Raw genomic sequence first — 26,401 nt, 5'->3', positions numbered from 1 at the left:
TTGTGGATGATTATTATTGGCTTTATTGATAGCTGGCTATGTAACTGCAGTGTACAAAGTGGCTGGAGAAATGCATAGAGCAGATTGGCAGTGTGATTATTCCTTCTGTGGGCTTTCCTTCAGCACAGGCTCCATTGTTCAGTTCTGCAGAGAGATTTGAGATTGTATTTAGTTCAATATCCGCATTGCTTGTTCATCCTAGGAGTTCTGAAAAGCTAGCCCTGATGGTTCACTCTGGAAAGCCAATCCCCAAAGGAATAGGAGGAGACCATTCAGCCCTTTGAACCTGTTCAATTATTTAATGAAATCATGGTTAATCTTACAAAAATTTCATTTACCCAGCTTTGCTCCATATTCCTCGAAACCTTTACTCCAAAAGATCTATCAGTCTCAGCCCTCAAAGCTGCACTTGATTCCCAGAAACAGGAGTCATTTGGGGAGTTCCAGATTTGCACGTCCCCTCATGGAGCTTCCACAATCTCTACAATCTGTGGATGTTCACTTTCTCTCCAGTACATTATTATTATTTAATTACATCAGCACGGTGAATGTGGGCACAGGGTGGCGGAAGTCAAAGGTTAGGATCTTTGACTCCAAATACCATCAATGAACAGCAGTGTTTACCAACACTTTCAACATTCACTCTCTCCACCGATGCACAGTAACAGACCGTGTACATCATCTACAAGGTGCACTGCAGTAACTCACCAAAGTTCATTAGACAGTGCCTCCCAAACCCACAATCTCTACATCTAAAGGACAGCAGACACCTGGGAACACCATCACCTGGAGGTTCCTCTCCAAGCCACTCACCATCCTGCCTTGGCCATTCTTTCACTGTCACTGGGTCAAAATCCTGGAACTCCCTCCCTATCAGCAATGTGGGTGTACCTACATCATGTGGATTCACCACAACCTTCTCAAGGGCAACTAAGGATTGGCAACTAAGACTAGCCTATCCAGTGACGCCCACAACCAGTGAAACAATTTTTAAAAACTTGTATGAATACGCCAGGCAAGACTAGCTTAATGCAGGTTTTCCTCTACCTTTACCTTTAGACCCTGATTCAACAATCCCTCCAAGGAAGAGTAATATCACTGGCCACCCAATGCCCCCTCCCTGCTAAGCCCACCAACCTTATCAATAAAAATAGAAAGAAGATTGGCTATACTAACCTAAGCAGAGCTGGGTTGGCATTCATCTGAAAAGAGAGCAAAAGAAGGAAACTCAGTTAGTTTTCATAAATCACAGAGAAAACCTTTGGTTATTTAAGCTGTTGCTGACTCTTTTACCCCATTCATATCTACACTAGTGGAGCTTTCAGCTACGCTCCAATCGATATCAATCCCTGTCAGTAAGAAAGTTGTGGATTCAAGAGTTGCACTAGAGACTTGAGTCTGGGCAGGACTGAGGGAGTGCTGCATTGTCAGAAGAATATTCTTTCAGATGAAATATTAAAACAAAGCTTCATTTGCTCACTCAGTTGAAAGTATAACTTTCCCATGTGGGGTTTAAAAAAGAAAACAACAGTTTGTGCTGGTGTCCTGGTCAACATTTATCCCTCAATCAAAATCACTATAAAACAAATGATCTAGTCATTAGAGTCACTGTCATAGAGTCTAACAGGCCCTTTGGCCCAACTTGTCCATGCCGCCCTTTTTTTTAAACTCTAAGCTAATCCCAATTGCCCACATTTGGCCCATATCACTTTATACCCATCGTACCGATGTAACAGTCTAAATAGTTTTTAAAAGACTAAAAGACTAAAGACTAAATTCCTGCGCTGCTGGGCTCCAGCCCATTTGACACCCCCCTCATTCTGAGCTCCAGCCTCTGAAAACCAAAGGCATTCTCCAAGGCGACCTTTACAACACACAACACAGAGTCGCTGAGCAGAAACTGATAGCCAAGTTCTGCACACATGAGGATGGCCTCAACTGGGATCTTGGGTTCATGTCACACTATCTGTAACCCCCATGACTTGCCTGGGTTTGCAAAACCTCACTAACTGTCCTGTCTGGAGACAATACACATCCCTGTAACCTGTGCTTAACCCTCTCTCCATTCACATTGTCTGTATCTTTAAGACTTGAATAGCTGTAAAGACTCACATTCCAACCATTATTTTATAAATTGAGATTTTGTCTATATATGCCCTGTCTGTGAACAGAACTCCCACTCACCTGATGAAGAAGCCACTCTCAGAAAGCTTGTGGTTTGTGCTACCAAATAAACCTGTTGGACTTGAACCTGGTGTTATGATAATTCTTACTGTGCTTCCTCCCACAGCCCAAAGGTGTGTGGTTAGGTTTATTGGCCATGTTAAATTGGCCGTAGTGTCAGGGGGATTAGCAGGGTAAATGTGTGGGCTTACGGGAATAGTGATTTGGGTGGGACTGCGGTTGTTACAGACTTGATGGGCTGAATGGCCTCCTTCTGCACTGTAGGGATTTTATGGTTCTCTGAGTCCCTTTCCCTGAATTCTGTAATTATGTTCTTCTTTTTCTGAGTGAAGACCGATGAGAAGTATTCATTTAACATCCTTCCAATGTTCTGCAGCATCACACACTGATTACCCCCCTTGGTCGCTAATGGGCCCTTCAGTTTCCGTTGCTAACTCCTCCCCCTCAATGTATTGATAAAATATCTTCAGATTCTCCGTAGTCCTGTTTGCAACTCCTTTCTCATGCCCTCTCTCTACTCTAATTGCTTTTTTAAGATCCTCTTGCACTCCTTATATTCCTCTAAGGCCACAGCTGAATTGTTCCCTTTGGATTTGCTAAAAGCCTTTCTCTCCTTCCTTATTCAGTAATGAATTGTCCTAGACATCCAGGGTTCCCTGAACTTATTGTTCCTACATTTCCCCATACAGGGAACATGTTGGATCTGTACTCTCCCAGTATCTTTTCGAATGCCCCCCAACTGCTCCGCTGGGGACTTTCCCACAAGGATCTGCTCCCAGTCAATTTTGGCCAGACTATGCCTTGTTTTAATAAAATCTGCCTTCCTCCAATCCAAAGCCACCTTTTGCAGGCCATCTTTCTTCTTCTCCATAACAAACTTGAATCGTACTGTGTTGTGGTCGCGATTGCTAAAATGCTCGCCCATTGCCACATTGAACACTTGTATGGCTTTGTCCCCTGTAACCAGATCTAGTACTACAACATCCCTTGTTGGGCCTTCTATACATTGATACAAAAAACTCCCCAGGATACCTGGCCCCTCTAAACCCTTTACCTATTAGCTATCCTAATTGATATTGGGGAAGCTGAAATTCCCTACCATATTTACCCGATGATTACTCTTACACATCTCAGTGAGCTGTCTACACATCTGTTCCTCTATTCCCCACGGACTCTTTGGGGCCTATAATACAGTCCCAGAAATGTGGCTGTCCCTTTTATATGCCTAAATTCTACCCACAAAACCTCATTTGAAGACCCTTCCAAGATATCATCTCTCCTTATTGTAGTAACTGACTCTTCAATTAATAGTGCTACATCCCTTTTTTACACTCTCCTCTCTCTTGCTGAAAGATCCCAGACTCTGGAAGGTTGAGTTGCCAGTCCTGTCCTTCCCTCAACAATGATCTTATGATGGCGACAATATCACACTTCCATCTATCAATCCACAGTGGAATTGTGCAGGAGGATACTTAAAATAGCAATTACGAGAGCGAAGAGGGGCATGAGAAAACACTGGCAGGTAAAATAAAGGAAAAGCCCAAGGTGCTTTATTAATATATTAAGGGCAAGAGGGCAACTAGGGAAAGAGTAGGGCCCATTCGGGACCAAATTGGCAGTCAGTGTGTGGAGCCAAAAGAAGTAAGGGAGGTTTTAAATGAGTTTTTTGCATCTTTGCTGATTACGGAGAAGGAGGATTTAGATATAGAAACCTGGGCGGGGACTGTGAATAATTTAACATTGAGTGGGAGTCGGTGTTAATGGCTTTAACAGGCCTAAAAGTGAATAAATCCCCAGGCCCAGATGAGATACATCCTCGGTTACTATGTGAGGCAAGGGAGGGATTTGTAGGAACTTTGACAATAATTTTCAAATTTTCTCTGGCCAGGAAGTAGGTTCTAGAAGACTGGAGGACAGTGAATAGAACATAGCACAATACAGTACTGGCAATACAGCACAGTACAGGCTCTTTGGCCCTCAATGTTGTGCCGAGCTACGTCCAAACCCAAGATCAAGCTATCCCACTCCCTATCATTCTGGTGTGCTCCATGTGCCTATCCAATAACTGCTTGAAAGTTCCTAAAGTGTCCGACTCCACTATCACAGCAGGCGGTCTATTCCACACTCCAACCACTCTCTGAGTAAAGAACCTACCTCGGACATCCCTCCTATATCTTCCACCATGAACCTTATAGTTATGCCCCTAGTAACAGCTACATCCACCCGAGGAATTAGTCTCTGAACGTCCACTCTATCAATCCCCCTCATTATCTTATAAACCTCTATTAAGTCGCCTCTCATCCTCCTCCACTCTAAAGAGAAAAGCCACAGCTCCCTCAATCTTTCCTCATAAGACCTACCCTCCAAACCAGACAGCATCCTGGTAAATCTCCTCTGCACTCTCTCCAATGCTTCCACATCCTTCTTATAGTGAGGTGACCAGAACTGCACACAATATTCCAAATGTGGTCTCACCAAGGTCCTGTACAGTTGCAGCATAACCCCATGGCTCTTAAACTCAAACCCCCGTTAACAATAAGAACATAAGAAATAGGAGCAGGAGTGGGCCATCTAGCCCTTCGAGCCTGCCCCGCCATTCAATAAGATCGTGGCTGATCTGAAGTGGATCAGTTCCACTTTCCCGCTCTCTCCCCATAACCCTTAATCCCCTTGTCTGTCAAAAACCTATCTACCTGTGACTTAAATATATTTAGCGAGGTAGCCTCCACAGGTTCCACAGATTCTCCACCCTTTGAGTGAAGAAGTTCCTCCTCAACTCTGATCTAAACTGCCCCCCCCCCTTATCTTGAGGCTGTGCCCTCTAGTCCTCTCCTTAATAATCCTTGATTATCCTTAATAATCGCGAACACACTATAAGCCTTCTTCACAGCTCTACCCACTTGAGTGGCAAACTTCAGAGACCTGTGGATATGAACCCCAAGATCTCTCTGTTCCTCCACATTCCTCAGAACCCTGCCATTGACCCTGTAATCCACATTCATGTTTGTCCTACCAAAATGAATCATGTGATACCTTTGTTCAAGAAGGACAGCAGGGATAAGTCAGATAATTACAGGTCAGTTAGTCTAACTTCAGCAGTAGGGAAATCATTGGAAAAAAATTCTGAGGGAAATAACTAATCTCCACTTGGAGAAGCAAGGATTAATCAAAGATAGTCAGCATGCCTTTGTCAAGGTTAAGCCATAGCTAGAGTATTGTGCATAGTTCTGGTCGCCACACTGTAGGAAGGATGTGATTGCACTATGAAGAGTTCCGGTGCAGAGCAGATTCACCAGGAATGCTGCCTGGTTTTAACCAGGAAGAAAGACTAGATAAACTGGGAATATCTTCCTTAGAGCAGAGAAGCCTGAGGGGAGACATGATCAAGGTGTATAAAATTATGAGGGATGTGGGTAGGGTAAATAGGAAGGAAAAATTTCCTTTAGTAGAGGGATCAATAGTGAGGGGCATGGATTTAAGGTAAGGAGCACAAGATTTCAAGGAGGTTTGAGGAAAATCTTTTTCACCCAGAAGGTGCTAGGAATCTGGAACCACTGCCTGAAAGGGTGATAGAGGTGGGAACCCTCACAGCATTTAAGAAGTATTTAGGTTAGTGCTTGAAATACCTCAGTGTACAAAGCAACAGACAATGTGCCAGAAAATGGGGCTAGAATAGAGAAGTGCTTGATGGCTGCCACGGACACAATGGGCCAAAGGGCCTGTTTCTGTGATTTAAAACACTAAGACTCTCATATACCCACACCTTCAAAACAAGATCTAGATCCACATTTACCAGTGAATGAGGAACTGAGTCTGAAGCTATAAGGAAAAGGAAGGGATTGATTTTAATGGGATTTGCAGGATTTCTATCCAATCCATAGGGTCTTCATCAATGGGGTGCAGGGTGTACATGCAGACATTTCCAGATTGCCCTAACAAACACTCCCAGGACAGGTACAACACGGGGTTAGATACAGAGTAAAGCTCCCTCTACACTGTTCCCATCAAACACTCCCAGGACAGGTACAACACGGGGTTAGATACAGAGTAAAGCTCCCTCTACACTGTCCCCCCATCAAATACTCCCAGGACAGGGACAGCACAGGGTTAGATACAGAGTAAAGCTCCCTCTACACTGTCCCCCCATCAAATACTCCCAGGACAGGGACAGCACAGGGTTAGATACAGAGTAAAGCTCCCTCTACACTGTCCCCCAATCAAATACTCCCAGGACAGGGACAGCACAGGGTTAGATACAGAGTAAAGCTCCCTCTACACTGTCCCCCCATCAAATACTCCCAGGACAGGGACAGCACAGGGTTAGATACAGAGTAAAGCTCCCTCTACACTGTCCCCATCAAACACTCCCAGGACAGGGACAGCACGGGGTTAGATACAGAGTAAAGCTCCCTCTACACTGTCCCCCCATCAAACACTCCCAGGACAGGGACAGCACAGGGTTAGATACCCTCTACACCGTCCCCATCAAACACCCCCAGGACAGGTACAGCACGGGCTTAGATACAGAGTGAAGCTCCCTCTACACTGTCCCCATCAAACACTCCCAGGACAGGTACAGCACGGGGTTAGATACAGAGTAAAGCTCCCTCTACACTGTCCCCCATCAAACACTCCCGGGACAGGTACAGCTCGGGATTAGATACAGAGTAAAGCTCCCTCTACACTGTCCCCCATCAAGCACTCCCCGGACAGGTACAGCACGGGGTTAGATACAGAGTAAAACTCCCTCTACACTGTCCCCCATCAAACACTCCCGGGACAGGTACAGCACGGGGTTAGATACAGAGTAAAGCTCCCTCTACACTGTCCCCATCACACACTTCCAGGACAGGTACAGCACAGGGTTAGATACAGAGTAAAGCTCCCTCTACACTGTCCCTCCAGGGTAAATGAGCTTTGGGTTGATTTTGAATGAAATTCTATTCACACAATCCCAAACACAAGCCTCAAGACCAATTACACAAAGAGAGATATGTCTGTCCCCATCTCTGTCCCAATGTTTCCTCCTCTGCTCCACAGACAGGAGCCCAGTTCCACATTTCCTGTCTCCTGAGGGTACTTGACTGAATTATGATCGTGAACAAGCAAAGTGTGAAATTACAAACATACATTTGTATCCAGGGTAAACCACTTGAAATGTGGGAATAATGTTATGAAACCAAATGAAAGAAAATTGTTAAGGGAAATGGCAAAGATGAGAATATTTGTTTTTATTAGAGTAAGCTTTTTCATTCTTGAAGCAAATATGTGATGTGGAGATGTCGGGGTTGGACTGAGGTGGTCACAGTAAGAAATCTCACAACACCAGATTAAAGTCCAATAGACTTCTGTGGTAGCTCAAAATTTTGGAGTCTCAGCTCCTTCATCAGATGAGCAAGGAGTTGTGTTCTCAAACAGGGCATATCTCAACACCAACTCAGTTTACAAGATCATGGTTGGAATGCGAGTCTTTACAGCTAATCAAGTCTTAAAGGTACAGACAATGTGAATGGAGAGAGGGTTAAGCACAGTTTAAAGAGATGTGTATTGTCTCTAGACAGGACAGTTAGTGAGATTTTTCAAGCCCAGGCAAGTCATGGGGGTTACAGATAGTGTGACATGAACCCAAGATCCCAGCTGAGGCCATCCTCATGTGTGCGGAACTTGGCTATCAGTCTCTGCTCAGCGACTCTGCGCTGTTGTGTGTTGTGAAGGCCGCCTTGGAGAACGCTTACCCGAAGGTCAGAGGCCGAATGCAAGTGACCGCTGAAGTGTTCACCAACAGGAAGGGAACAGTCTTGCCTGGTGATAGTCGAGCGATGTTCATTCATCCGCTGTTGTAGCGTCTGCATGGTCTCCCCAATGTACCATGCTTCGGGACATCCTTTCCTGCAGCGTATCAGGTAGACAACATTGGCCAAGTTGCAAGGGTATGTACCGTGTACCTGGTGGATGGTGTTCTCACGTGAGATGATGGTATCCATGTCGATGATCCGGCACATCTTGCAGAGGTTGCTGTGGCAGGGTTGTGTGGTGTTGTGGTCATTGTTCTCCTGAAGGCTGGGTAGTTTGCTGCGTGCAATGGTCTGTTTGAGGTTGTGCAGTTGTTTGAAGGCAAGTGGTGTGGAGAAGGACTTGGTGAGATGTTTGTCTTCATCAATGATACATTGAAGGCTCTGGAGAAGATGTCATAGCTTCTCTGCTCCGGGGAAGTACTGGATGACGAAGGGTACTCTGTCCCATGTTTGTCTTCTGGGAAGGTGAAAAACCGCACAGACCTGTGCAGAACCGCTGAGCAGAGACTGATAGCCAAGTTCCACACACATGAGGACGGCCTCAACTGGGATCTTGGGTTCATGTCATAGATCATAGATCATAGAACCCAACAGTGCAGACTATCACACAATGTCACACTATCTGTAATCCTCATGACTTGCCTGGGCTTGCAAAATCTCACTAACTGTCCTGACAATACACATCTCTTTAACCTGTGTTTAACGCTCTCTCCAATCACATTGTCTGTACCTTTGAGATTTGATTAGCTGTAAAGACTTGCATTCTAACTATTATCTTGTAAATTGAGTTTGTGTTGAAATATGCCGTTTGTGAAACAAATCCTGCACTCACCTGACAAAGAAGCAACACTCCAAAAGCTCATGCTAATAAATAAACCTGTTGGACTTTAACCTAGTGTTGTGAGACTTCTTACTGAAGCAAATACAAGAGAGTCTTTCCTGAGGAACATTGGTAAATTACTTGGCAAGGACAAGTTTGGTGGTCTCTGGGGAAAGAGCCAAGCAGTGAAACCCATTGATTACTGGAGGGTGGACAGAAAGAACTCCTTCAGTGCCTGTGATCCGATGATAAAAACAAGAACCAGATCAGCAAATTTACTATTAACTCTTATTAATCTCCAGTTTTTCCAGTGTGTGATCAGGAGTTCCCACTTCAAACTCCATCAGACTGCAGACGGTCACTGCTGTTTATCTGCTGTGAATTTACCTTGCTTTGCAAAGGTGACAATGTTTTCTTCCTCCAGTCCATGTGCCAGACTGTACTGTCTGAATCTCTCCAAAATTTCTGGTCTCAGTTCCTGACCTCTACCTGCAACAATGGAGAGCATTAAAACATCACTCCATGTCCCTGTAATTGAGTATTATACATGTCACACAACCCTGTATCAAGTAAAAGAAAACACACAATCCCCTAATTCTATCTTTACCTCAGTCTCTGTGTAATCGGTACCCAAAATAATCACTGATTTGTGATTTTACCAGCTCGTCTTGCTGGTCGATCAGTGATGCGAGCCGGTAAAATCGAGCAAGAACGGAAAAATCAGGATCATACTCCTTTTTGCACCTTCCTCAATCTTACCGGCACGGATTGTCTGGCAAAATAGCTTCACACCCAGAAAGGGCACGTAACTGATTTGAATATTCATGCAACTATTTAAATATCATTAATGAGTCACAGACACCATCGGCTGAGCTCACTTGTACCTTCACTGGTGAGAATCGTGTATGTTCCCACCAAAAGGGAAGAGACGTGATAGTGTCGTCGGTGGGACTTGAGGCCATTGGAGCCCACCAGGTGGTGAGGGCAGGCCTTGCAGTGTCCCATAGGCAGTGCAAGCCTGGGAGTGCCGGCTTGGCACCCTGACACTGCCCATTGGCCACCCAGGCACTGTCCACTGAGTACCCTAGCAGTGCCGGGGCAGAGCCAATGGGGCAGAGCCTGAATGGATGCAGCCTGGGGGTGGGGCCTGAGGGGGGGGGTGGGGCCTGAGGGGGGGATGGAGCCTGAGAAGGCATGGAGCCATGGCAAGGGGGGTGTAGGATGGAGTTCCATAGTGAGGAGAGTGAAGTGGGGAGCAATGCAGAGGAGTGGCAGTTGATTGGTGAGGACAGCAGTTGGGAGGCATCGGGGTTTGATTGTCAGGTCGGCAATTGGGGGGGGTTGATTGGTGGGGGCAGCAATCAGGTGGGGTGGGAACGCTATAGGCATGGTGATTGGTGGGAGTGGCGATGTCTGGGTTTGTGGGGGAGGGGCATTGTCTGAGGGTTACGGTGTGGGATAGAATCCGGCACAGGGACTGATCAGCGGTGGGTCCCGATGTCCGTGGGGTGCGGTGGGGGGGGACATTAGGGGGTCTACCAGGAGATCTCCCAAAGCACTGGGAGATCAGGGTGCCTGTGCAATAGCTCCCCTAGAGTCAGCAGTTGGCTTTCATAACGAGCTTAGGCTCCATGCCAACCCCCCTCCTCACTTGCTGGTGAGAATCACACCCTGCCACTATTTTAAACTAAGTGTTGTATGATTGTGACTGACAGCTCGCTCAAAAAATCAGTGCATTTTTCTCCTCTCCCCAACATTGAAAAGCTCGTTCAACACTTAGTGTTTTTTTATTAAATTCCTCCCAGTGTTTTTGGAACCATTACACATCAGTCTTTGTGATTTCTTACTCCGTGACCATGGAACCTGTATCCTATCCGGATTCACTGCCGATCCAGTCTGAAGTCCTTTGAGATTTTGTATCCATAAAACCAGCAATGATGCAGAGTGGCCGTGACTGCCCCTGAAACTGAACTCAACAGCGCCCATGGACAATAACCACAGTGAGCTGGACTTTGCAGCACCCCTACCCTCCCACCAGCCGGGCTTTAGAGGTTGGGAGGATGAGTGTCATGTCAAATATTACCAGGTTCCCAGCCCACCTTCTTCCCACACACCCTGACATGGTCCCCAAAACCCAGGGAGTGGGTAAGAAACACACAAAATCTCACACTCATAACCTGATCAGGGCCAGAACTGTCCAATTAATTAACAATTAATGGCCCCAATCTGTCTAGAGTGATGTTAGATAGTGAACAAAGCCGTCAAAAAATAGATCAATAAAAAAATGGTGGGCAACCCAAAATAAACAAATAAATATTAGAATGCTGGACAGTGACAGGGAGACAAAGCACAAAATCAAATGGGCTGACAGTCCACGAGGGTGAGACTTCCAGTCAACAAAACTCTGGAGTTGCGACCACGAGCCTGTTTGGCCCACGCCCAGTTTGCTATTGTAGCACTGTGGGCTTTTAAAAAGTTGATCATTTCGGAATCAAATTTTCTTCTGAGCTCAGCGGAGTTTGTGGAACTGTATCCCAGTGACAGTCAGTGTGTGTGGACCCGTACCCCAGTGAGAGTCAGTGTGTGTGGGACCCGTACCCCAGTGAGAGTCAGTGCGTGTGGACCCGTACCCCAGTGAGAGTCAGTGTGTGTGGACCCGTACCCCAGTGAGAGTCAGTGTGTGTGGAACTGTACCCCAGTGAGAGTCAGTGTGTGTGTGCGACCCGTACCCCAGTGAGAGTCAGTGTGTGTGGGACCCGTACCCCAGTGAGAGTCAGTGTGTGTGGACCCGTACCCCAGTGAGAGTCAGTGTGTGTGGAACTGTACCCCAGTGAGAGTCAGTGTGTGTGGAACTGTCCCCCAGAGAGAGTCAGTGTGTGTGGGACCCGTACCTCAGTGAGAGTCAGTGCGTGTGGACCCGTACCCCAGTGAGAGTCAGTGTGTGTGGACCCGTACCCCAGTGAGAGTCAGTGTGTGTGGGACCCGTATCCCAGTGAGAGTCAGTGTGTGTGGACCCGTACCCCAGTGAGAGTCAGTGTGTGTGGACCCGTACCCCAGTGAGAGTCAGTGTGTGTGGAACTGTACCCCAGTGAGAGTCAGTGTGTGTGTGGGACCCGTACCCCAGTGAGAGTCAGTGTGTGTGGACCCGTACCCCAGTGAGAGTCAGTGTGTGTGGAACTGTACCCCAGTGAGAGTCAGTGTGTGTGGAACTGTCCCCCAGTGAGAGTCAGTGTGTGTGGACCCGTACCCCAGTGAGAGTCAGTGTGTGTGGGACCCGTACCCCAGTGAGAGTCAGTGTGTGTGGACCCGTACCCCAGTGAGAGTCAGTGTGTGCGGACCCGTACCCCAGTGAGAGTCAGTGTGTGTGGAACTGTACCCCAGTGAGAGTCAGTGTGTGTGGAACTGTACCCCAGTGAGAGTCAGTGTGTGTGGAACTGTCCCCCAGTGAGAGTCAGTGTGTGTGGGACCCGTACCCCAGTGAGAGTCAGTGCGTGTGGACCCGTACCCCAGTGAGAGTCAATGTGTGTGGGACCCGTACCCCAGTGAGAGTCAGTGTGTGTGGACCCGTACCCCAGTGAGAGTCAGTGTGTGTGGAACTGTACCCCAGTGAGAGTCAGTGTGTGTGGGACAGTATCCCAGTGAGAGTCAGTGTGTGTGGAACTGTACCCCAGTGAGAGTCAGTGTGTGTGGAACTGTACCCAGTGAGAGTCAGTGTGTGTGGGACCCGTACCCCAGTGAGAGTCAGTGTGTGTGGAACTGTACCCCAGTGAGAGTCAGTGTGTGTGGAACTGTACCCAGTGAGAGTCAGTGTGTGTGGGACCCGTACCCCAGTGAGAGTCAGTGTGTGTGGAACCCGTACCCCAGTGAGAGTCAGTGTGTGTGGAACTGTCCCCCAGTGACAGTCAGTGTGTGTGGGACCCGTACCCCAGTGAGAGTCAGTGTGTGTGGGACCCGTACCCCAGTGAGAGTCAGTGTGTGTGGAACTGTACCCCAATGAGAGTCAGTGTGTGTGGAACTGTACCCCAGTGAGAGTCAGTGTGTGTGGAACTGTACCCCAGTGAGAGTCAGTGTGTGTGGAACTGTATCCCAGTGAGAGTCAGTGTGTGTGGAACTGTACCCCAGTGAGAGTCAGTGTGTGTGGAACTGTATCCCAGTGAGAGTCAGTGTGTGTGGAACTGTACCCAGTGAGAGTCAGTGTGTGTGGAACTGTACCCAGTGAGAGTCAGTGTGTGTGGGACCCGTACCCCAGTGAGAGTCAGTGTGTGTGGAACTGTACCCCAGTGAGAGTCAGTGTGTGTGGGACCCGTACCCCAGTGAGAGTCAGTGTGTGTGGAACTGTACCCAGTGAGAGTCAGTGTGTGTGGGACCCGTACCCCAGTGAGAGTCAGTGTGTGTGGAACTGTACCCCAGTGAGAGTCAGTGTGTGTGGAACCCGTACCCCAGTGAGAGTCAGTGTGTTTGGAACTCGTATCCCAGTGAGAGTCAGTGTGTGTGGAACTGTACCCCAGTGAGAGTCAGTGTGTGTGGGACTGCACCCCAGTGAGAGTCAGTGTGTGTGGGACTGCACCCCGGTGAGAGTCAGTGTGTGTGGAACTGTACCCCAGTGAGAGTCAGTGTGTGTGGAACTGTACCCCAGTGAGAGTCAGTGTGTGTGGAACTGTACCCCAGTGAGAGTCAGTGTGTGTGGGACTGCACCCCAGTGAGAGTCAGTGTGTGTGGGACTGCACCCCAGTGAGAGTCAGTGTGTGTGGGACTGTATCCCAGTGAGAGTCAGTGTGTGTGGAACTGTACCCCAGTGAGAGTCAGTGTGTGTGGGACCCGTATCCCAGTGAGAGTCAGTGTGTGTGGGACTGTACCCCAGTGAGAGTCAGTGTGTGTGGGACCCGTACCCCAGTGAGAGTCAGTGTGTGTGGAACTGTACCCCAGTGAGAGTCAGTGTGTGTGGGACCCGTACCCCAGTGAGAGTCAGTGTGTGTGGAACTGTACTCCAGTGAGAGTCAGTGTGTGTGGGACCCGTACCCCAGTGAGAGTCAGTGTGAGTGGAACTGTACCCCAGTGAGAGTCAGCGTGTGTGGGACCCGTACCCCAGTGAGAGTCAGTGTGTGTGGGACCCGTATCCCAGTGAGAGTCAGTGTGTGTGGGACCCGTACCCCAGTGAGAGTCAGTGTGTGTGGGACCCGTATCCCAGTGAGAGTCAGTGTGTGTGGGACCCGTACCCCAGTGAGAGTCAGTGTGTGTGGGACCCGTACCCCAGTGAGAGTCAGTGTGTGTGGGACCCGTACCCCAGTGAGAGTCAGTGTGTGTGGAACTGTACCCCAGTGAGAGTCAGTGTTGTGGAACTGTACTCCAGTGAGAGTCAGTGTGTGTGGGACCCGTACCCCAGTGAGAGTCAGTGTGTGTGGGACCCGTACCCCAGTGAGAGTCAGTGTGTTAAAGTCTATCCTGATCACTTTTGTTTCTGATTTTCTTTCATGCAGCTGCCCATTTGAATCGACAATGTTGTTGCCTCAACATTTAACGGTGGAAATGTATTGCACATTCTCACAACTCTGCGATGCAGTTTCTCTGCTCTCCAAAATTTCACCTTGTTTATCAAGGAAAAGTTCTGCTGCTCCCTCCAATCCACCTGTCGCAATGCAGCAACTGACCCAATATATTACACAAACCAGCGGCTAGCGTGCAGCTTTCAGTTTGCCGGTTAAATCGGAGGATTATCCGTTCTATACATTTTCGGTGTTCCCTGGACTTTGATTCATTTTTAGACTTTACTCATACTTAATGGAGGAGAGATAATAATCAACATTTCTTACCGTACAGTTTCACCAGAGTCCTGACGTCTGAGCCTTTGATGATAGTGCTATGGACCAAAGCATATTCATCATAGTTGGTTTCTACCACATACACTTCATTGTCGCACTTCCAACCTGAACAAGGACATTTAGATATTAGTGTTGTAGCTGTGCCACAGAGAGAGATTTTGAATAGAGTGAGTGTGACAGAGAGCAGGGCTGGGGGAAAAAGAGGCAGAGTCCGGGAGAGGTTAGAACATAGAACACAACAGCACAAACAGGCCCTTCGGCCCACAAGTTGCGCCGATCATATCCATACCTACCAGGCCATAGAACTATCTGTAACTCCCAATCCCATTAACACCACCGACGGCAGCCGATTCCACTCACTCACCACCCTCTGAGTGAAAAACTTACTCCTAACATCTCCTCTGAACTTGCTTCCCTGCACCTTAAACCTGTGTCCTCTTGTAGCGACCATTTCAGCCCTGGGAAATAGCCTCCGAGAATCCACCCTATCTATTCCTCTCAATATCTTATAAACCTCTACCAGGTCGCCTCTCAACCTTCGTCTCTCCAGGGAGAAGAGACCGAGCTCCCTCAACCTATCTTCATAAGGCATGCCTCCCAGTCCAGGCAACATCCTTGCAAATCTCCTCTGCACCCTCTCAATAGCTTCCACATCCTTCCTGTAGTGAGGCGACCAGAACTGCGCACAGTACTCCAAGTGGGGTCTGACAAGGGTCTTATAAAGTTACAGCATTACCTCCCAACGCCTAAACTCAATCCCTCGATTAAAAGTTCTTTTATTTAGCATGAGTACTAGCTGATTTATTTAAATGTATACTCATATTTAGTGAGTGTGAGTACGAATTGATATATTTAATAAAAATGCAAATCCATCTACTGGCTAAAGTTAAAATCTAATTTTCCAACAGGAATACTCATCCATGTATTAAGTAAGAGTGGAAAGTTTATGTTTAATAAGAGCACAAAACATTAATGACTGCACAAATCCATTAACTTAACAAGAACAATGATTTAACGAGTATACAGATCCATTTGGTGGCACAGCGGCCCACTGGTTAGCACTGCTGTCTCACACCTCAAGGGACCCAGGTTTGATTCCTGGCTTGGATCGCTGTCTGTGCAGAGTCTGCATCTTCTCTCCGTGTCTGCGTGGATTTCCTCCGGTGCTCTGGTTTCCTTCCACAGTCCAAAGATATGCAGGCTAGGTGGATAGACAATGCTAAATGCGTAGGGTTATGGGGATAGGGTGGGGGGATGAGTCTGGATAAGAACTTGAGAGCCAGTGCAGACTCAATGGGCTGAATGGCCTCTTTCTACACTGTGGGGATTTGAATTTCTACTCTACATATTCTATGGATTCATCAAAGCCTTGTATTTAATGGAATTATTTAATGAGAATAAACCAGCTGATTAATATAAATAATAATTCATAAATTTAACTCAGGTATTATGAGTAAATGAAGTTAGAGTAAAGTAAGTTTGAAAGATTGAATGCTTCCTCCTGTCCCAATGTAACAGGTTTGAGGAGGTGAATGACCTCTTCCTGATCCCAGGTACTCAGCTGAAGGAGCTGAATTACCGTCTCTTGTCCCAAATCTGAGCGGGTGTTTTAAATTTCCTCTTCTGTCCCTAAGGCCCAATTTGTTTCTGAATAAATTTGTGAGTCAGGGTTTGAATTTGGACAGTTGGGGTGGGATTTTCCAGCCACGCTTGCCCTGAAACTGGAAAATCCCACCTGAGGTCAATGAACCTTTCCATGGTCCACCCCTCGCCCACTTCAGGACTGGAAAATCAGTCAGGAACAAACGCCTCAATTACCAAAGAAAGGCAGCTGTGACTAAAGTGAAACCTCAGAGAAGCAGATATTAAAGTGGTCACTAACGGTCACTGTGAAATACAAAGTGTCCATCCTGTTCTGTCATCATGTAGGGCATGATTATCTGCAAACACTTTCCACGCCTGAAAAATAGAAATACATTATTAACATACTGTGAAAATTCAGAAGGTTCTTATTAAACCCTAAAGCTAATGGTGACTTTTATTCTGAAACCATATTGTAATCAGTGTTATCATTATTAAATATGAGGAACAGAATCTTATTGGTCTGTCTAGTCCTATAGAGGGAACAGGATTCACAAATATTCCTTCACTGTTGCTGGTCGAAAGATGTGCAGGTTAGATAGATTCACCTTGTTAAATTGCCTCTTGGTGTTCCAAATTGTGTAGTGGATTAGGGGTTATGGGATTGGGCAGGGTGTGGGTATGTAGGCCCTGGGTAAAATGCTGAGTCAGTGCAGATTCAATGGGCCGAATGGCCTCCTTCTACACCGTGCAATTCGAAACTCTATTCTATAAACAGCACCACAGGGCCTGCAGCATTTCAGAAGGCAGTGTAGCACCACCATTTTCCCAAGGCAATTAGGGATGTACAATTAATACCAGCAACACCCACATCCTGAAATTAATTTTAAAGAGGGGTGAAATTAAATTGTGTTGAATACTAAAGATTGTGGAGAGTGAGTGGGAGAGGGAGATTAGACCGGATTGGATATTAAAGAGTGTGGGCAGTGAGTGGGAGAGGGAGATTAGACTGGGTGGGGTATTAAAGAATATGTTTTTTTGTTTATTAGTGTCACAAATAGGCTTACACTAACACTGCAATGAAGTTACTATGAAAATCCCCTAGTCACCACACCCCAGCAGCTGTTCGGGTTACACTGAGGGAGAATTTAGCCCGGCCAATGCACCCTAACTCGCGTGTCTTTCACACTGTGGGAGGAAACTGGAGCGCACGGAGGAAGCCCACGCAGACACGGGGAGAATGTGCACACTGTCACAGACAGTGACCCAAGCTGAATTGAATGTGGATCCTTGGCACTGTGAGGGAGCAGTGCCAACTATTGTACCATCATGGAGATTGAGGGGAAGAGTCGGGTTACACTGGTTAGTTTATTAAAGGGTACAGGGAGTGAGGGGAGAGTAGGACACTAAAGAGGATGGAGAATAAGGAGACGGTGGGATTAGACTGGCTGAAATATTAATGGGTGCTGGAAGTGAGGCAAGAGGGAGGTTGGACTGGGTAGAATAATAAAGGGAGTGAGTAGGAAAGTGGGATTAGACTGACCACATCCTCTGTCCCGCTGACTTACTATTTCCCGTTTCCCCAGTGATCTGTCCCTGCATGTATGAAAAGGGATGGTCATGAATCAAGCTATTTCTCTCTGACATCTATCGAAAATTCTTAATGTTGATTCTTGGTTGCATTAATAATTATAGGACAGATGTCAGAGGTAGGTTCTTTACTCAGAGGGTAGTAAGAACGTGGAATGCCCTGCCTGTAACAGTTGTGGATTCGCCAACTTTAAGGGCGTTCAAATGGTCAGTGGATAGGCATATGGATAACATTGGAATAGTTTAGGTTAGAGGGTCATTAGATTGGTCGGAGCAACATCGAGGGCCAAAGGGCCTGGACTGCGCTGGAATGTTCCATGTTCTAAATTCCATTTTCAGGAATTTATATTCAGATATTCATTTCTAAGCAGCTTCTGAAGTTAAGTGGGTACATTCATTGAAAGTGAACATTGTGGGCTGAAGAATTCTGGTTATTGCTTTGTTCTCTCTGAAGTTTTCACTGGAGCCATATTTAACTTTATTAACCTTACCTTACTTTCGTCAAAATCGTCTCGACTTTGTCATTCTCGGCAGGCTTCATAAGAATTGTGCTCATTGTAAATTTGTGCTTCCTTGTAGTGAACCATTGTGCATCAGAAGCCATTCCAATAATGTACCACTTCCCTACAAACTAAACAGAAATGGGGGTCTTTGACATTAGAGAATCATTGATATTAGGTACAATCACTGACACTTTATGTTTTGGGATTGTTGAATTTAAAAACTCCATTGCCATCAAGTTACACTCGGGCCTGGGGGGAGAGTCACGACCAAAAGGTGAATCGAACAAGATCACAGACACTCTTCAGAAACCAATCAAAAAGTTAGCCCAGGTTATATAGACTGACACTTAAAATACCTGTTCATCTCAAGGTTTAGGTCCCATCTCACTGAATGAAATCAGATTCAGAGACACAGATCACAAGAAGGCCAGTCAGCCCATCGTGTCCAGGCTCATCCACAGAGATTGAACGAGACTCATCCCAGTTTCCAGCACCGGGAGGTCAGAGCAGGTCACAGACAGAGGAATGGTGTCACATTCTTATATCAGAATCATTCCCTACTTCTCCCTGTCAGCAAATTTCCGCTAAGGTCAAATGACTGAGAAAATAGATGGAAATGAGACATTCAATCCAACCTCGCCATTCCAGTCTGTCTCCAGCACAAAGATAATAACCGGGGGGGGATCGGGGAGGGGGCGATCAGAGGGTGAGGGGGGATTGGGGAGGGGGTGATCAGAGGGTGAGGGGGGATTGGGGAGGGGGCGATCAGAGGGTGAGGGGGGATTGGGGAGGGGGGTGATTAGAGGGTGAGGGGGGGATTGGGGAGGGGGGTGATTAGAGGGTGAGGGGGGGATTGGGGAGGGGGGCGATCAGAGGGTGAGGGGGGATTGGGGAGGGGGTGATTAGAGGGTGAGGGGGGGATTGGGGAGGGGGCGATCAGAGGGTGAGGGGGGGATTGGGGAGGGGGTGATTAGAGGGTGAGGGGGGGATTGGGGAGGGGGGCGATCAGAGGGTGAGGGGGGATTGGGGAGGGGGTGATTAGAGGGTGAGGGGGGGATTGGGGAGGGGGAGATCAGAGGGTGAGGGGGGGATTGGGGAGGGGGGCGATCAGAGGGTGAGGGGGGATTGGGGAGGGGGTGATCAGAGGGTGAGGGGGGGATTGGGGAGGGGGTGATCAGAGGGTGAGGGGGGGATTGGGGAGGGGGGTGATCAGAGGGTGAGGGGGGGATTGGGGAGGGGGTGATTAGAGGGTGAGGGGGGGATTGGGGAGGGGGGCGATCAGAGGGTGAGGGGGGATTGGGGAGGGGGTGATCAGAGGGTGAGGGGGGGATTGGGGAGGGGGGTGATTAGAGGGAGGGGGGGGGATTGGGGAGGGGGGTGATCAGAGGGTGAGGGGGGGATTGGGGAGGGGGTGATTAGAGGGTGAGGGGGGGATTGGGGAGGGGGTGATTAGAGGGTGAGGGGGGGATTGGGGAGGGGGCGATCAGAGGGTGAGGGGGGGATTGGGGAGGGGGTGATTAGAGGGTGAGGGGGGGATTGGGGAGGGGGCGATCAGAGGGTGAGGGGGGGATTGGGGAGGGGGTGATTAGAGGGTGAGGGGGGGATTGGGGAGGGGGTGATTAGAGGGTGAGGGGGGATTGGGGAGGGGGGGATTAGAGGGTGAGGGGGGGATTGGGGAGGGGGTGATCAGAGGGTGAGGGGGGGATTGGGGAGGGGGCGATCAGAAGGTGAGGGGGGGATTGGGGACGGGGTGATTAGAGGGTGAGGGGGGATTGGGGAGGGGGTGATTAGAGGGTGAGGGGGGATTGGGGAGGGGGCGATCAGAGGGTGAGGGGGGATTGGGGAGGGGGTGATTAGAGGGTGAGGGGGGGATTGGGGAGGGGGTGATCAGAGGGTGAGGGGGGGATTGGGGAGGGGGCGATCAGAGGGTGAGGGGGGATTGGGGAGGGGGGTGATTAGAGGGTGAGGGGGGGATTGGGGAGGGGGGTGATTAGAGGGTGAGGGGGGGATTGGGGAGGGGGGCGATCAGAGGGTGAGGGGGGATTGGGGAGGGGGGTGATCAGAGGGTGAGGGGGGGATTGGGGAGGGGGGTGATTAGAGGGTGAGGGGGGGATTGGGGAGGGGGGTGATCAGAGGGTGAGGGGGGGATTGGGGAGGGGGTGATTAGAGGGTGAGGGGGGGATTGGGGAGGGGGTGATTAGAGGGTGAGGGGGGGATTGGGGAGGGGGCGATCAGAGGGTGAGGGGGGGATTGGGGAGGGGGTGATTAGAGGGTGAGGGGGGGATTGGGGAGGGGGCGATCAGAGGGTGAGGGGGGGATTGGGGAGGGGGTGATTAGAGGGTGAGGGGGGGATTGGGGAGGGGGTGATTAGAGGGTGAGGGGGGATTGGGGAGGGGGTGATTAGAGGGTGAGGGGGGGATTGGGGAGGGGGGGATTAGAGGGTGAGGGGGGGATTGGGGAGGGGGTGATCAGAGGGTGAGGGGGGGATTGGGGAGGGGGCGATCAGAAGGTGAGGGGGGGATTGGGGACGGGGTGATTAGAGGGTGAGGGGGGATTGGGGAGGGGGTGATCAGAGGGTGAGGGGGGATTGGGGAGGGGGTGATTAGAGGGTGAGGGGGGGATTGGGGAGGGGGGGATTAGAGGGTGAGGGGGGGATTGGGGACGGGGTGATTAGAGGGTGAGGGGGGATTGGGGAGGGGGTGATTAGAGGGTGAGGGGGGATTGGGGAGGGGGCGATCAGAGGGTGAGGGGGGATTGGGGAGGGGGTGATTAGAGGGTGAGGGGGGGATTGGGGAGGGGGTGATTAGAGGGTGAGGGGGGGATTGGGGACGGGGTGATTAGAGGGTGAGGGGGGATTGGGGAGGGGGTGATCAGAGGGTGAGGGGGGATTGGGGAGGGGGTGATCAGAGGGTGAGGGGGGATTGGGGAGGGGGTGATCAGAGGGTGAGGGGGGGATTGGGGAGGGGGTGATCAGAGGGTGAGGGGGGGATTGGGGAGGGGGTGATTAGAGGGTGAGGGGGGATTGGGGAGGGGGTGATCAGAGGGTGAGGGGGGGATTGGGGAGGGGGTGATCAGAGGGTGAGGGGGGGATTGGGGAGGGGGTGATCAGAGGGTGAGGGGGGGATTGGGGAGGGGGTGATCAGAGGGTGAGGGGGGGATTGGGGAGGGGGGGATTAGAGGGTGAGGGGGGGATTGGGGAGGGGGGGATTAGAGGGTGAGGGGGGGATTGGGGAGGGGGCGATCAGACGGTGAGGGGGGGATTGGGGAGGGGGGGATTAGAGGATAAATGGTGATTAGGGGTCCCAGTTGGGTATGGGGTGGGGATGATCAGAGGGGGCTTGGATGAACAGGTCGATGACAAGGTGACACCAAGGCCAGGGTGAACTTTTCCTGCTGCCATGGAAATGAAGATGCCAAGGATCATTGGTCAGTTAAACCCGGAAGCAGTGGGCATGGGCGGCACATGCTTCACCCACCTGCACACCAGGTTCAGTTACTGCCCCAGAGCTGCCCTCACCTTGATAATGCCAGGCAGCTAAAACTGTACAAAATCTGTCAAACTAACATCACTCCTGAGAGATTCAAACCTGGAATCGATATTCTAAGCTTCAATATGTGCTCAAAATCAGGAGGGACCCACTTCAATTCACAGCCTCCTACAACACAAATACAGACAGCAAAGTGAACCAGGGCAGCGGAATGGGATCACACCCTGAACACAAACCTCTCCTCCCCCTCATCCTATTCCCTCACCCACCCACTCACCCCCTCACTGATCACCCCATTCTTCACTCTCGCATCATTGCCCTCGTTTTCAGTTCTTGTGGCTCAGATGCCCCTCGTGGTGCAGTGTCCTCCACTCCTTCCCAGTCCATCCTCCACTCCTTCCCAGTCCATCCTCCACTCCTTCCCACCCCATCCTCCACTCCTTCCCACCCCATCCTCCACTCCTTCCCACCCCATCCTCCACTCCTTCCCACCCCATCCTCCACTCCTTCCCAGTCCATCCTCCACTCCTTCCCAGTCCATCCTCCACTCCTTCCCAGTCCATCCTCCACTCCTTCCCAGTCCATCCTCCACTCCTTCCCACCCCATCCTCCACTCCTTCCCAGTCCATCCTCCACTCCTTCCCAGTCCATCCTCCACTCCTTCCCACCCATTTCTCCGCCTCACTCTGAGTGAGGGCAGGGGAGAATTCAGGGTTTGATTGGATGAGGGACAGGAGGAGTAACTAAAGAGACAAAACTAATACTGATCTGAAAGATAACTCGGAGAGAGGGAGAGAAATGACAAATCAGAAATGCAGTCAATCCCAGAACCCTGAAAGTACCTGCTCGAGGTCAAAATAATCCTGCACTTGGATTTCCCCGGACACCAGGACAACACAGAGCAGTGCCAGAGTGGCACACAAAACCATCTTGTTCATTGTTGCTGTTACTGCTGCGTTTCACACACTCTCAGAGACCCTTCTGACTCAGTCCCAGCTGGGAGCTTGAATTTATAAAGGAGAGACTCGCACAGCTCAACAGTAAACCACAACATACCAAATTAATTATTATTCCTCACACGACACTGGCTGGAAGTGGGTTTAAGCACAACACGCATAGATTCACACAACAAACAGGACCCAGTCTCAAAACCATCTCAGCACACACACATAATCAGATCCACATCTCACAAACGTCTGGTCTCTGCGGAAATAACTTTTCCCTGGGCACTGAGCAGGAAAGTGCAAATTAGACCAGCTGGATATTAATCAACATCGACAGTGAATATAAAATGTCAACTTCACTGGTTGTGATAATAAAAAATCAGTAATGTTGGAATTAAATATCAACAAAGAGGTTTAAATATCAACAAAGATTGACAAAGAAGTTGATAAAGAAAGGAAGGATAAACTATGAAGCTGGGCTAGCGCTTAATATAAAAAAGGATAGTAAGAGTTTTTATAAATATATAAAAAGGAAGAGGCTGGCTCGGGTGAACGTTGGACCCTTAGAGGATGAGAGGGGGGACTTAGTGGTAGGGGATGGGGAAATGGCTGAGGCCTTGAATAACTTTTTTGTTTCGGTCTTCACGGAGGAGGACATGAATAATTTGCCGGGTGTTAGAGATGGAAAGGTGGTAGGAGTGGAGGGTCTTAATGACATTACTGTTACTAGAGAGGCGGGGCTCGACAGACTGGAGGGACTGATTGTGGACAAGTCCCCAGGACCGGATGGAATGCATCCAAGGGTCCTGAAAGAAATGGCGGAGGTGATGGTGGATGCCTTGGTGGTTATTTTCCAGACGTCGCTGGATTCTGGGGAAGTGCCGGAAGATTGGAAAACGGCTAATGTTACGCCGTTGTTTAAGAAGGGTGCCAGGCAAAAAGCAGGGAATTATAGGCTGGTTAGTTTAATGTCTGTTTTAGGTAAAATGCTTGAATCCGTCATCAGGGAGGAAATAGCGAGGCATCTTGAGGGGAATTGCTTGATAGAGCAGACGCAGCACGGTTTCGTTAAGGGGAAGTCGTGTCTGACAAATTTATTGGCGTTCTATGAGGACGTGTCTAGGGCGGTGGATAGAGGAGAGCCGGTGGATGTGGTCTTTCTTGATTTTCAGAAGGCATTTGACAAGGTACCTCACAAGAGGTTATTGCAGAAGGTCAGGGGGCATGGAGTTGGGGGTAGGGTGTTAGCGTGGATAGAGGATTGGTTGTCAAATAGGAGGCAGAGAGTGGGGGTTAATGGGTGCTATTCGGATTGGCGGATAGTGACTAGTGGGGTGCCCCAGGGGTCGGTGCTGGGGCCTCAGCTATTTACCATTTATATAGATGATCTGGAGGAGGGAACCGAGTGTATGGTGTCGAAATTTGCTGATGACATCAAGATTGGTGGAAACGCAAATTGTGCGGAGGGTGTGGAGAGTCTGCAGAAGGATCTAGATAGGCTGGGCGAATGGGCCAGGAAATGGCAAATGGAATTTAATGTTGGCAAGTGCGAGGTGGTCCACTTTGGTAGGAATAATGGTAGGAAGGATTATTACTTACGTGGCGAAAAACTGCAGCAGGCGACGGTGCAGAGGGACCTCGGGGTCCTTGTGCATGAGTCGCAAAAACCCAGCCTGCAGGTGCAGCAGGTGGTCAGGAAGGCGAATGGGATGATGGCCTTCATAGCGAGGGGTATTGAATATAAAAGTAGGGAGGTCTTGCTGCAGCTGTATAGGGCACTGGTGAGGCTGCAGCTGGAGTACTGTGTACAGTTTTGGTCGCCGCACTTACGCAAGGATATTTTGGCCTTAGAGGGAGCGCAGAGGAGGTTTACTAGGCTGATACCGGAGTGAGGGGTTGAGCTATGAGGAGAGGCTGAATAAACTAGGCTTGTACTCGTTAGAGTTTAGAAGAATGAGGGGAGATCTCATTGAGACCTATAAGATGATGAATGGGTTGGATAGGATAGAGGTGGAGAGACACTTCCCGCTCAGAAAGGACAGTAGGACTACGGGCACAGCCTCAAGAAAAAGGGGGGGCGGTTTAGAACGGAGTTGAGGAGGAACTTCTTCACTCAAAGGGTGGTGAATCTCTGGAATTCTCTGCCCGTTGAAGTGGTGGAGGCTGCCTCGCTAAATATATTTAAGACGCGGGTTGATGGGTTCTTGATAAGAGAGGGGATTAAGGGTTATGGGGAGAGGGCGGGAAAGTGGAACTGAGCCACGACAGATCAGCCATGATCTTATTGAATGGCGCGGCAGGCTCGAAGGGCTAGATGGCCTACTCCTGCTCCTATTTCTTATGTTCTTATGGAACTGCATCCCAGTGAGAATCAGTGTGTGTGGAACTGTACCCCAGTGAGAGTCAGTGTGGGTGGAACTGTCCCCCAGTGAGAGTCAGTGTGTGTGGGACCCGTACCCCAGTGAGAGTCAGTGTGTGTGGAACTGTACCCCAATGAGAGTCAGTGTGTGGGACCCGTACCCCAGTGAGAGTCAGTGTGTGTGGGACCCGTACCCCAGTGAGAGTCAGTGTGTGTGGGACCCGTACCCCAGTGAGAGTCAGTGTATGTGGAACCCGTACCCCAGTGAGAGTCAGTGTGTGTGGAACTGTACCCCAGTGAGAGTCAGTGTGTGTGGAACTGTACCCCAGTGAGAGTCAGTGTGTGTGGGACCCGTACCCCAGTGAGAGTCAGTGTATGTGGAACCCGTACCCCAGTGAGAGTCAGTGTGTGTGGAACTGTACCCCAGTGAGAGTCAGTGTGTGTGGAACTGTCCCCCAGTGAGAGTCAGTGTGTGTGTGGGACCCGTACCCCAGTGAGAGTCAGTGTGTGTGTGGGACCCGTACCCAGTGAGAGTCAGTGTGTGTGTGGACCCGTACCCCAGTGAGAGTCAGTGTGTGTGGGACCCGTACCCCAGTGAGAGTCAGTGTGTGTGGGACCCGTACCCCAGTGAGAGTCAGTGTGTGTGGGGCTCATACCCCAGTGAGAGTCAGTGTGTGTGGGACCCGTACCCCAGTGAGAGTCAGTGTGTGTGGGGCTCGTACCCCAGTGAGAGTCAGTGTGTGTGGGACCCATACCCCAGTGAGAGTCAGTGTGTGTGGAACCCGTACCCCAGTGAGAGTCAGTGTGTGGAACTGTACCGCGGTGAGAGTCAGTGTGCCTGGAACTGTACCCCAGTGAGAGTCAGTGTATGTGGGACCCGTACCCCAATGAGAGTCAGTGTGTGTGGAACTGTACCCCAGTGAGAGTCAGTGTGTGTGGAACTGTACCCCAGTGAGAGTCAGTGTGTGTGGGACTGTCCCCCAGTGAGAGTCAGTGTCTGTGGGACCCGTAGCCAAATGAGAGTCAGTGTGTGTGGAACCCGTACCCCAGTGAGAGTCAGTGTGTGTGGGACCCGTACCCCAGTGAGAGTCAGTGTGTGTGGAACCCGTATCCCAGTGAGAGTCAGTGTGTGTGGAACTGTACCCTAGTGAGAGTCAGTGTGTGTGGAACTGTACCCCAGTGAGAGTCAGTGTGTGTGGAACTGTCCCCCAGTGAGATTCAGTGTGTGTGGAACTGTACCCCAGTGAGAGTCAGTGTGTGTGGGACCCGTACCCCAGTGAGAGTCAGTGTGTGTGGGACCCCAGTGAGAGTCAGTGTG

At 49.6% G+C, this 26,401-nt stretch overlaps 1 protein-coding gene across 1 annotated transcript; it reads right to left on the bottom strand.

The window, feature by feature from the left end:
* LOC145358215 (lipocalin-like) lies at positions 1-22,786 on the bottom strand. The gene is made up of 7 exons (XM_080212027.1): positions 22,623-22,786; positions 18,281-18,420; positions 16,501-16,577; positions 14,610-14,723; positions 9,187-9,288; positions 1,177-1,202; positions 1-144 (listed from the first exon to the last, which is right to left on the bottom strand). The coding sequence occupies exons 1-6, from the start codon at positions 22,716-22,718 to the stop codon at positions 1,177-1,179; spliced, it is 555 nt and encodes a 184-aa protein (XP_080068153.1). The 5' UTR covers positions 22,719-22,786; the 3' UTR covers positions 1-144.
* Between the last annotated feature and the right edge of the window lie 3,615 nt (positions 22,787-26,401).

Source organism: Carcharhinus amblyrhynchos, chromosome 25, assembly GCF_965287045.1.
Source record: "Carcharhinus amblyrhynchos chromosome 25, sCarAmb.v2.hapA, whole genome shotgun sequence".
In the NCBI taxonomy this organism is placed as follows: domain Eukaryota; kingdom Metazoa; phylum Chordata; class Chondrichthyes; order Carcharhiniformes; family Carcharhinidae; genus Carcharhinus; species Carcharhinus amblyrhynchos.
This window is presented reverse-complemented; position numbering and strand designations above follow the sequence as displayed.

Bases quoted from the DNA above. Each gene is read 5' to 3' on its own strand.
- LOC145358215 (XM_080212027.1), bottom strand. From the start codon at position 22,718: ATGAACAAGATGGTTTTGTGTGCCACTCTGGCACTGCTCTGTGTTGTC. The intron at 9,289-14,609 runs GTAAGAAATGTT...CCATTGTTGCAG, and splicing joins GACTCTGGTGAAACTGTACG to GTAGAGGTCAGGAACTGAGA. The intron at 1,203-9,186 runs GTAAATTCACAG...CTCTCTTTTCAG, and splicing joins TGTCACCTTTGCAAAGCAAG to ATGAATGCCAACCCAGCTCT.